The sequence below is a fragment of the Vicia villosa genome, linkage group LG1 (assembly GCF_029867415.1).
Source record: "Vicia villosa cultivar HV-30 ecotype Madison, WI linkage group LG1, Vvil1.0, whole genome shotgun sequence".
Taxonomy (NCBI): Eukaryota; Viridiplantae; Streptophyta; class Magnoliopsida; order Fabales; family Fabaceae; genus Vicia; species Vicia villosa.
The window spans coordinates 141,431,012-141,443,534 of NC_081180.1; the positions used below are offsets into that span (position 1 = coordinate 141,431,012).

The window sequence follows — 12,523 nt, forward strand, 5'->3', positions numbered from 1 at the left end:
CCAAGCCACAGTCACAATTTTTTTCTTCTCCAGGCTGCCACTCCAGATAAAGTTCCTCATCCAAGTTGTCAACTGTTTTGTCAGAGCTCCTGGCCAATTGTATATGGATATACAATGGATCATCATGCTTTGAATCACTGATTTAACCAACTGCAACCTTCCGGCCATAGTGAGCAGCATAGCTTTCCAACTGGCCAGCCTAAGCTTTATTTTATCTGCAACATATAGAAAGTAGATAGGTTTAGGTCTTCTAATGAATATAGGTGCCCCCGGGTGCACAAAAGGAGGGGTGGCCATGGAGAACCCAATCAGATCAGCAAGAATTTTAAATCTCCCTAAAGACATGCCCCCTGCATAAATTAAAGATTTAACAGAATTACAAAATTGTCTAGAACAACTAGCATATTCTTTAAGTAACATGTCTATGGCAGTGAGAGATTTGTGATCACCCCTACAAAAAATCATGATATCATCAGCATAGAGGGTATGAGAAGGAACAAAAGAATTTTTAGAAGCTTTTATGAGGTTAATTTGATTGGTGTTCACTAAATGAGAGATGCCTGTACTCAGCACCTCTTCAGCAATGCAAAAGAGCAATGGTGACAAGGGATCTCCTTGTCTAACACCATTTGTGCATTTAAAATAACCAGCTTGTTGACCATTGAAACCAATAGAAAGATGAGCTGAATTTAGGATAGTGCTAATCCACCTGCAAAACTTGCTGCAGAAACCAAAACAGTCTAGAGTGTTAAGGAGAAACTTCCAGCTTATAGTGTCAAAAGCTTTAGAAATATCGATTTTCAAAGCAACATTACCACTGTAATTTTTATTATGAAGAAGAATTATGGCCTCAGAGGTTAGGCAAATGCTATCTTTAATATTCCTACCCTTAACAAAACCATTTTGCTCTTTAGATATCAAAGAAGGAAGAATAATGGCAAGTCTGTCAGCTATGATCTTGGAAATAATTTTAAATTTACAATTAGCAAGAGCAATAGGCCTATAGTGATTTATAGAATTAGGCTCATTAGTTTTAGGAATCAAAGCAATGGTATTAAAATTATAATGAGGCATAACCCAGTCTTGAATGAAAAATTGGTTAACAGCCCCAATAACATCACTTTTAATGATGCTCTAGTATTTTTGGAAGAACAAAGGACCAAAACCATCAGGCCCTGGAGCAGACTCAGAGATAAGATCTATGACAGCCTGGTAAATCTCCTCATCACTAGGGGTAAGAGTAAGCATATCATTAGTATTGTCATTAATTAAACAAGGGATGACTCTTTGAATAAGCCCAGAATCCTGCAGCTGCACATTTTGATTAAATAAGGCAGAAAAATGATTAATAAGATATGGCTTAATGACCTTACTATCAGTAGTGACAGAGTCATTAACATTAAGAGAAGTAATTATGCCGTTTTTCCTTTTTATCTTGGCATAAGTATGAAAAAAATTGGTGTTTCTGTCTCCCTCACAATGCCACTTTATGTTTGCTTTCTCTTTCCAAAAGGCTTCTTCCAAAATCAGAGCCTTCTCCAAGTCATACTGAGCTTTCGCTTCCTCCACCTGCAACCAGTCATTATAACCAGACAAACCTATATTCCTCTGAATGTCCTTAAGAGCCTGCTCAGCCTTAACCACTTTTTCCTTCACATCCCCAAACTTATGCCTATTCCAATCTTTTAACTTACCTTTTAACAGTCTAAGCTTTTTGTCTAATATATACATAGGGCAGCCATAAACTTTAGTTTTCCAAACATCCCCAATAATCTTCTCACAATCCTCATTAAGGCTCCACATCTTAAGGAACTTGAATTAAGATTTAAACTTAACACATTCAAAATCACAGGGGTAAAGGAGGGGAAAATGACCAGACTTAATTCTATTTAAGGTATGACAAACTATGTTAGGGCATTTATCCATCATATCTAAATTGCACATAACCCTGTCTAACCTCTTCTCAGTTAGTTGATTACCTTTTCTACCATTGCTCCAAGTGAAAAAATTACCAATGGTAGGCAAATGATGAAGGTGATTAGAATCAGCCCATTGAAAACATTCTCTCATGGAGATGGTATTAGGATTGTGCCTACCTCTATATTCGTCAGCCTTATTTTGAACCTCAAAATAAGGCTTTTAGGTAAAACGACACATCATTTTCAAGGCTCAAATTTTAAACCACTCACTAAAATCTCAACTTTGTCTTTTGACCTCGATGTATTTTTCTTTTTTAGTGGCTCTACTAACATAACCATCATGCTCTCTACAAAGGTGACAATATTCTTTGTTAAAATAACTCCAAAATATTATTTGTAAACATATGTAATGGAACAAACAAACAAAAAATAATATAGTACCTTATGTATGTTTGAATTTCGTCACAATTGAACAAAATGTATCGTTGGGCTTGAGCTTTTTAAGGAGAGTCTATCGAAAATGATTTACCATTTTTCTTCCCACCAAAATTGAACAAAATGAATCACTGTTATCATAATGTCTACTCATTATATCCAGCCTTGCTTTCACACTTTTATGCAAATATCTTGAGATATGTTACATGCATACACTAGTACAAAAATGTTAATTTACACCCGTTTTTTATTAAATTTACACCCATTATTTTTAATAAAAATCGGGTGTATATCCACAGGGTGAGAAATGTCTAACGAATTTACACCCGTTATTTTTAATAAAAATCGGGTGTAATTGGACGTAATTACGTTTTTAATTACACCCTGTTTTAATACAAATCGGGTGTAATTGAGCGTAATTACGTTTTTAATTACACCCTGTTTTAATAAAAATCGGGTGTAAATGGGCTTAATTACGTTTTAATTACACCCTGTTTTAATAAAAATCGGGTGTAATTGAGCGTAATTACGTTTTTAATTACACCCTGTTTTAATAAAAATTGGGTGTAATTGGACGTAATTACGTTTTAATTACACCCTGTTTTAATAAAAATCAGGTGTAAATGGACTTAATTACGTTTTAATTACACGTTTTATTAAAAATCGGGTGTAAATGGACTTAATTACGTTTTAATTACACCCTATTTTAATAAAAATCGGGTGTAATTGGGCTTAATTATGTTTTAATTACACCCTATTTTAATAAATATCAGGTGTAAATATGTTCTTAATTACCCCTTATTTTAGTAAAAATCGGGTGTAAATACGTCATTTATGAATGAACAATTATATCTATTTACACCCTATTTCATAAACACCATTTAGTTATATTTTATTTTCAATCATAATATTGTAAATACTATAAAATCATACACATAAAAATCATATTTTAACTAAGTCAAAATATTTTTAATATTAACCAAAAAGTATACAAAATCATGTACAGTCATAATATTTCAAGTATTATAAAATCATACACATAAAAATTATATTTTAACTAAGTCATAACACTTTCTTCATATATAATTTTACGCCTTGCTTGACGGTTAGCTTCGGTGTTCTCTAATTCAATTGAATCCAACTGCTTTCCACATGTAGCATTGGATTTATCCATGGCCAAAATACCACGTCCTGGCGAAGCAATTGTTTTCTGTATGCAAAAAAACAAGACACAAGAAATTATTACAAGAGCCACATGTATCAATGGTAACCATACCGAGCCGTTGATAGTGCCCCTCCGAGAATATGACAAAAATGCCCGTTCAAGAAACACAGAACGAGGACTATCAAAATCACTAGTTGTCTTAGAAGACCTATTCCTTGAGTGAGCTACAGTATGAGTATCTACACAACAATGTTAAACCCATTAATTTATTATCGTTTCCTCTTTCTCATAGAGATAACTTAGTTATATAAACTAAAAACAAAATCCAAAATTCTACATTTCTTAAACAAATAAACCTCGTACACGATTCACCAGCTGCGGTGTTTCGACCGACAACAAATTCTACATTTCTTAAACAAATAAACCTCGTACACGATTCACCAGCTGCGGTGTTTCGACCGACAACAATAAACGACATAGCAACTCTCATCAAGCTGTCGTTCAACAGAGCCATGGAGATCATCACTACCAACAGAGTTATTCCACGCGGGGACAAGCCATGGCACGTGACAGTGTTGTTGTGGACATGAAAGGGTTAAGAGAAAGAGAAGATGGTGAAGTGGTTAAGAATAATATTAAAATGAAAAATGGTAATGAGGGGATTAAGGTTTTTGGAGATGCTAAGGTTGGATACTATGTTGATGTTGGTGGGGAACAACTGTGGATTGATGTTTTATATGAAACACTTGAATATGGACTTGCACCTGTTTCTTGGACAGATTATCTTTACTTGACTGTTGGAGGAACACTCTCTACTCTAATGCTGGAATTAGTGGACAAACCTTTCGTTATGGACCTCAAATTACTGTTCATCAATTGGATGTTCGCTCTGAAACCCTATTACCTTAAATGGTCCGAATTGACATTTATAAACTTAAGAAAAAGACAGTTTTAAGAAAAAAAAGCTGAGGAATTTCGCTCTGAAACCCTATTAGGGTCTGCGACAGTGGTTTGGACTGGAGCCTCAATTAGAGGCCACTGTAACCGCTATTGTTGATATTTCTTCATCCGTGAAAGAATGGAATTACAAAGTATGTCAGAGCTGTGTTCTTTTTATTTTACTAGCTCTGTTTTTCACTTTCTTCATCTAAAAGTATGAAATAATGTGTTAATATTTCTAAGTATTCCTAACTCATGAGCCATTACCAGAAAACAAGTTATTTCTAGCAGTAACCATTTCAGAAAAACCCATAATAATAAACATACCAGAAGTTCCAGATTTAGCTATGGTCCCCAAATTCTTTATCAAATCCTCCTTTGTCATACCAATACCTCTGTCTCTAATAGATAGAATTTTCTTTTCCTTATCTAACTTAATCTGTTGCAGTACATAATACAATTTAGTTTCACTAAATAAACTACAAAAACAGCAATAAAACATATTTCACAAATCGCCGTCATAATTTACAAAGAAATAAACTATAGAGAAATAATTACTAAAATAGATAGAAGCTTATAAATAAATATTTAGCTAAACTAACCTGGATTTCAAGCTTGGCGTTGTCACCTTCACCCAAAATCTCTTTAACAGTTAGAGAAAGGAACCTAATCTTGAACCTAATCTCTTCAGGTCATTTAAGAGTGAGAGGTTGATTGAAAGGGTGATGATTTTCCCAAACAAGTTTAAACATTAGAGCTTTAGGACTTTACTTTTACATAAAAATGAAACGTTAACTCATATGGTTGCCAGAACTTAGTATAATAATTTAAAGTTCATTTCTTGTATTTCAAAGTATGGTCGAATTAGAGTTTTATAATTCAGCAAGAGTCATCCCTCAAGTATGCCACATACTACACACTTCCCTCACCAAAGAGTGTCTCTCTCAATCTTCCCTTGCCAAAGAATTTAGATATTTTTCTTCAGCTAAGTCTTATAATGTGTTGTTCTAATTTAACAACAATAACATACATTGCTTAAGTAAAAGGAACCATCACTCATATCACTCTAACTATAACGGAATTAAATTGACATTTATAATATCATTAAACATTAAACATATATCAAGCTTTCATTGAATTAGTACAATTTCACTCGGTTCTTTTCTTTTCAACTTCAACAGTCATACCTGAAGTACAATTTCGTTTCTTTTCAACTTAATTCACTTGCTTACTTGAGTTAAAATGGAAATTTATCATGGTAAAGTGCAGGAAAAGTAGATTGAGAAACCAAATTTCCAGTTTTTCTTTTTTAAATAACCAAATATACTAAAAACACTCACATCCGAGCACAAGGTATACCCGAAAGGAGGAAAAAATAGATTACAATGGACATACTGCAACATAAACCAAAACAGCAGCAGAGCTAAAAAATCAAAGGGAAAAAACCAATAGCTAACAAAAGCTCCTAACAAAGGGAAAAGACTCAATTTCCGTTTTTTCATTTGAAGTAGCAGAACTGGCAATTCCAGTGTCTTAATTTATCAAATAGAAGGTCAAGCCATCTTAACAGCAAGAGTAAATACCAAACCACAATAAAACCTATGTAAAGTTACTTAAATGCACAAATTTTACATTTTAATTCATCAAACATATTACAAAATTTATGTACCTTGTGTCCTCTGCTTTGCTTCTCGACTGATCCTTGATTTGCAGTCTGTCCTTGCTTTCCAGCCAGTCTTCAACCTTTTGAGAAAACAATCTAGTATTCATGTTGGCAGCGTCAAGCTTCTCTTTAATTTCCTTATTTTCTTCATTCAAATAGACGATAGTATCTTGTGCTTCATGCAATGCACCCTGTAACTCATTAATCAATCTACTCATTCTATTATTTTCTTCTAGAGTTTCATCCTGAACTTTCTTGGTCTCAAATAAATCCTGTTCCAAGGCCATCATATCAAGCTTCATAGTTTCAACTTCAAACTGAGACTCCATGGATGAAAATGGTTCATCCAGTTTCTCCACGGACAATGCTGATAGCTCTAACTCCGCTTCTTTAGTCTCTAGCTCACGAATCAAAGAAAATTGCTTTGAATTGGAGATATTCAGTTCCTCCCTTAAGGTGAAAACTTCTTTTCGTAAATCTTCCATCTCCTTGAACTTCAAATCAAGATCGCAAGCATGCTCTTTTAGATAGTTCACTTCCGTGTTTTTTGCACTGAGTTGATCCCGAAGATAATCTGTATAAAATAAAAAATAAATCATGCCAATTAAAGAGCACCAAAACCTCAAAATTAAATATGGGAATCAAATACATATTGAAAGGAACTCCATTCATTTCTAGGATTGGATTTTTAAAGTCTGTACATACTTCTGTCCAAAATATTCTGACTTCCTTCATTTCAGACCTCCTTGTCATTGATTATATTGTTATCTCAACTAATAAGATTCAAAATGTTAGAAGGTTTTTCTTCCCACATATTTTGATGTCTCGCTACAAAAAACGCCATGTCTAATGTTTCATAAAATCATTAATTCAAATTAAAAGCGATTGAAAGATAACCCTGAAGCAACATGTACAACGAGGAATAAAGGGCCACAAGCAGATCTAATTACCTTCGATTTCGAGAGAAGTTTGCCACAACTTTCTTAATAGATGTTTCCTTTGCGCCGGTTGAAGTTTACAACCAGTGCAATACATGAGATCCTAAACCTTTACACCCTATCAAATTCAAAACACTCATGTGTAAAGAGAGATACTACATGATGAATACAATTTTCCTTTATACATAATCAACAAATGAAAGCCCGTACAGAACTAGCATTCAAAATGAGGTATATATAAACATTTTCAGGCAAATTTCCAAGACTAGTCGGAATTGAACCACTAAAATGATTATGAGACAAATCAAGATTTCCTTGCAAACTCGACAATTTTCCAATGTCACTAGGAATCAAACCATGAAAATCATTGAAAGAAAGATCAAGCTTTTCAAGAGAAGACAAACCAGCACCAAATCCATTAGGAAAAAAGCCAGTAAAATTGTTCCTACTCAAAACAAGAGCTTTAAGTCTCTTACATTCAAGAACTGAATCAGGAAATGACCCGTTAAAGAAATTCTGAGACAAATCAAGAGTTTGAAGGTACTTAAGATTCTGAATCTCATTTGGAACAGACCCGGAAAAGGAATTTCCATAAAGCACCAAACATAAGGTACAAATTTTCGCCACTCGACCATGTTTATTTTGCCATCTTGGTTCAGGTCAGCGTCCATGAAAGTCTGGCCATGAAAATTATAATGGTGAAATGGCGCACAAATTTTACAGCCAATGGAAATCTATGGCAATTATAATTGTTACAATTAACTAGTTCATATAGTATAGTAGAGCCTAACTTGATAAAACATAAATAACAGTTTAATAAATGCATCTAAAAAACATACCAAATTGGTGAGTTGAGAGCGGTGGGTCAAGCGTCGACCGGCAGTCAGTGAGGGTAATAATCCCATACTTCTTACAACTATTCTTGTTACCATGTGCTGCCATTAATCCTGCTGCTGTTATTGCTCCACACACCGATAGGGAGGTTAGCGAAAATCCCGAGCCAACGGTTGTATGCTGGAGATGAGAAGCGAGATTGTGGCTGAGCTCATGGATTGCCAAGAACAGATTATGGTTGAGAAATGAACCGAAAAAATAAGCTACTAGAAGTATCTTCAGCCATCCTGCATCCTTAAGTACAATAGCAGTACCAAGCTGAAGTAAAACAACAATACTAATCTGCAAAAAAAAACAAAACAATTCCAAAGATCATCAACATGCAACCTATCATATTCAATCCAGACAAAATACGTTTCAAATCTCTACCACAAACTAATATCATCTGCATTTACAGTTTACAGAATCTCCAACTGTAGAACCAATTCAAAGTTGTTAACTTAGTTTTTTGTGGTCCCTATAATCACATGTCAACTTGAATTTTAATATCTTTAGCAGCTTTTCATAATAAGGGTGTGTGTTCTCTTAAGAATTTAAGACAGATCCCACATCTTTATGTCTCTTTTAAAATATGGATTTCACAATCAACATCAAATTCGACACTAACATGAATAATCAATGTACCTCAACTAAAACTGTTACATAGACTAGACACATTGAATATTCAATAAACCTAAAATAATTGAATACAACCACATGTGTCGTGTCGGTGTCTAACATCAACGTGTAATAATTCAAAATACTAGAAGCAAGTAAATGCAACCGACACGAGAGCCTAAGAGACGCTTGGTGTCAGACACCTAGATGCCTTCAACTTAAAATGTCAACTAAGAACCAACTCTTAATAATAATATAAAATAAGTGATCTTGCCTATAAAATACAAACATCAGAAACAACACTGATCACTGTCATAATTGGCCATCATGAATGATATCTTCCTGGTGTGAGTTAAACACAATGACTAAATATCATGAATTCATTCGACTATTTTAAAAAGTTTTATAACATCAACAAATCAGAATAAATATCTATGAAACACATACACATAATACTAATGATAAAGAGGAATTACGAATTGGTACCTCAAAATCGAGGATGGAATCGAGATCGATACCAGATTTTACATTTTTTAAGCTTTACACTATAAGTTGTGTCAATCCAGTTGTCTACTGTTAGTTACAGGTTGTTATGTGTTAGAAACTCAGCCAAAACACTCACCTTAAAATGTGATGCTAAAGATGCAGGGGTTGGTTGAAAGAAGATGGAGATTTAATCAATACAATTTGTTTGGACCTATACAATGAATTTGCATCATTTCAAACAAAATTACACATAGCAATAGGAACTAGTTTCTGAGTATAAAACCCTAATTCTTCAGCTACCAATGTCGCTCAAAGTATAAAACCCTAATTCTTTCTTACCAATGTCGTCACGAAATGGTTTCCTCTCAGCTTCGTTATCGTCACTGCGAAATGGTTTCTCTCAGCTTCGTCGTCACTGCGATAGTTTCCTCTCAGCTTCGTTGTCGTAACTGTTTCGGTGAAGTGAGAGTGAGCGAAGAGAGCTTCGTTTTTCAGTGAGCGAATGGTGTCGTCACAGCAAGTTGAAGGGTATCGTTTGACAAAATGGGGTTTAGAGAAAGGATTTCGTGAAGCCCAAAATCAAACTTCGCACAAACCCAAAATCAACCTCTTTTTCCAATCAAACTTCGATGAAACCTCAAATCACCATTGCCATTCATTGCCTGAAGTAGCGCGCTAAAGAACAGAGTTAGATTGAAAAATGGGTTTCTTGAAAGAGTTCAAAATACGTTTCGTGAAATAAGTTGATTGCAATTACTGTTTGAATAGGAAATAGAGAAAGTATTTTATTATGTTAATAAATTTAAAGTATTATGTTTAAAGTATAATGTTTCACCTATTAAAATTTAAAATTAAGAAAAACAATTACATATTAATTTACACTCGTTTTTTGTTTAAAAGGAGTAATTGAACTTTGATTATAATAATATTTTTAATTTAAACCCGTTTTTAGAATATAGGGTGTATATTGTCACCTCATAATATTTAAAATGACATGTTATTTACAAAATTGCCACTATATTTCTAATTTACACCCGTTTTTAGTATAATGGGTGTAAATTTTAAAATTGTATTAATCTATTTGTACTAGTGATATCTCAAGATAAATATCCCTTAGCAATAGAACTTTCAGGATGAGATATGTTACATGCATAACTCTTAAGCTTACACAAGTATTTCTCTGAGATACATCAATAATAATTGAACAAGACCACCCAATCTCACTTCAAGTACAAGATGAATAGGCAAATGAACCACTATATAAAGAAAAACTTGGAGGAAAAATCATCTCTAATTGGCAAAGTATTTTTATAATCTTTCCATTTAAGTAATCCAAATCTTGTACTTGGATAACCTTCTAACACAAAGATAAAAAAAATACCCAAGACAAATCAATGGCTTGACCATTTCATTAGGCATTGTTCTTTTTATTTATATTTGTAAGAAGTAGTGTAATATAAAATGTGTATCACAACTCTTGTAACCAAATATCTTTTAAAATTATATTCTCCTTCTACAAATATGTGAACCACAATGTACCGGAAAATTTGTGACAAGATTAGTATCATATAAATTAAAATGCAAATAAAGTAAAATGAATACAAAGAGTTGTTAACACAAAATTTGTGCAGTATCACCTACGTATCAAGGGTGTTAACATAAGAAAGGGAATTTACTCTTAATAGTAAAAGTATAAAAAAGTCTTAATTGAACTCTTATAGTTCAATGTCATTTTTATTAATAATATCAATAAATTTCTATTTAGGACTTTCTTATATATGAGAACCCACTCACTCTCTCTCGAGCACTTTTTCAAGTGTTTTAAGAGATTAAGAAAGTGTGAATGATGAAACCACTGCAACTCAAAACAAACTCTATTTATTTACAACAACATGATTTTGGCCAATAGAATTTTCACAACTTAACAACTAAAACACAAAGACTCAAAATACTAACACATGCATTTCTTGTATTCTCAAGGTTTGTGTCTTTTGTATGGAGAGCTTCCCTTTAAATAGTAAAGAATCCAATTGCATGACCTGATAGGGTTTTGATCAATACTTGCGGATGAAGTAAATCAAAATAGTGCAACTCAATAATTTGATTTAATTTGATTTGTGATCTTTCATAAATTAAATCTTAATCAATCTGATTTCGTATGATAATCGATCTTTTGAGAATTCTTTCCTTATTTCAAAAAGCACATAAACAATCAAACAATAAAGAAAACAAATATGGCAAGAAATTTACTTCTACATAGCTAGCTCTTGAGGCAAGATGTTCCTTAATGTGTGGGACATCTTTCTTCACATCTTTGTCTCTTGTTTTGAGCTCATAGAAACATGACGTCTCAACATAATGTAATGGCATCTTGCATATAAATTTATGTCAATCACTTGTAACAACAATCTCCCATTTTAGTCAATTTTTAGGCAAACACAACATCCTATATGTGCTACCAAAAGATCAGAACAAACTTCATGACATGTTTCAAAAAAATATCAAGGAGCATAGAAAAACTAGTAAAATATGCTAAAACATTATTGAGCATAAACTATAAACTATTCAGCATAACACGTGTCTTGCATTATTATTATTTTCTATTTTTTCTCCCCTAATTGCCTCAAAATGTGCAAGGGGTTAAAAAAGGACATCCATTAAAAACATCCTAGGAGGGGTAGAAATTAAACTAGAAATCCAAAAGAAATAAAAATGGAACCATCTCAGGAGGGTACTTGGAGCCATTATCCATCCCATAGGGTTATTAGACAAATTGAAAGTGTAACAGCCCGAATTTTATTATTTGACTAATTAAGTTAAATAAGGATTTATTTACTTAATTTGGACGAAGTTTGATAATTAATTGGATCGTCGGTGTTATTGAGAAACGTGTTCGGATTATTAAGTGAAGTCGGAATTTATTCGGTTAATCGAAGAATTAATAAAGTGGAATATGTAAAGAAATAATATAAGAAATAATATTATTATTATTGGATTTTTATTTAATTGAGATAAATTCGGATTTAATTGGATTAATCGGAAAATAATGTTAAGGGTAATAATATTATTTGGTGGAGCATAATTATTTATTTGAACTACTCTATTTCATCAATTTGGCCTAATCAGTTAGGAAGTGGAATTATATGGGTTAAGCCCAATATGAATAATATAGTAAGGGTTGAAAGAGTAGAGGTATCATAACTTTGTTCATTTGCAAAAGAAGAGGATAAAGGAGACTAAGAGAAGAAGAAAGGGGAAGAACAACAAGTGGCAAAATTTAGGGTTTGAAGCACATTGAAGAGGTAAGAGGGAGAATCCCTATTATTGTGGGCTAGTATAATGGGTCAATGGGTAGATTGACATGATTAGGTTTTGTTTTTGGTTTAATCCATGAAATTGTGTTCCTGATATTGTATCGTGCTTTGCTATGGAACTTAGTTCATAAACTAGGATTAATGGAAATGAGAAATTGATTTAATGATAGGAA

General features: G+C 33.1%; 1 protein-coding gene across 7 annotated transcripts; it reads right to left on the reverse strand.

Annotated features, from left to right (window-relative positions):
* Positions 1 to 4,785: 4,785 nt before the first annotated feature.
* LOC131644343 (uncharacterized) lies at positions 4,786 to 9,766 on the reverse strand. 7 transcript variants are annotated; one of them, XR_009296401.1, is made up of 6 exons: positions 9,376 to 9,766; positions 9,173 to 9,247; positions 7,899 to 8,235; positions 7,072 to 7,736; positions 5,061 to 6,695; positions 4,786 to 4,897 (listed from the first exon to the last, which is right to left on the reverse strand). XR_009296401.1 is itself a non-coding variant. In XM_058914820.1 (5 exons), the coding sequence occupies exons 3-4, from the start codon at positions 7,154 to 7,156 to the stop codon at positions 6,094 to 6,096; spliced, it is 687 nt and encodes a 228-aa protein (XP_058770803.1). In that variant the 5' UTR covers positions 7,157 to 7,736; positions 7,899 to 8,235; positions 9,173 to 9,357; the 3' UTR covers positions 4,786 to 4,897; positions 5,061 to 6,093. The 7 variants fall into 7 exon arrangements, 3 of the variants coding, with proteins under 3 accessions (XP_058770803.1, XP_058770804.1, XP_058770802.1); XR_009296400.1 differs by lacking the exon at positions 9,173 to 9,247; XR_009296399.1 differs by lacking the exons at positions 9,173 to 9,247; positions 9,376 to 9,766 and having other exon boundaries at positions 7,072 to 7,177; positions 7,536 to 7,736; positions 7,899 to 9,135.
* Positions 9,767 to 12,523: the final 2,757 nt, after the last annotated feature.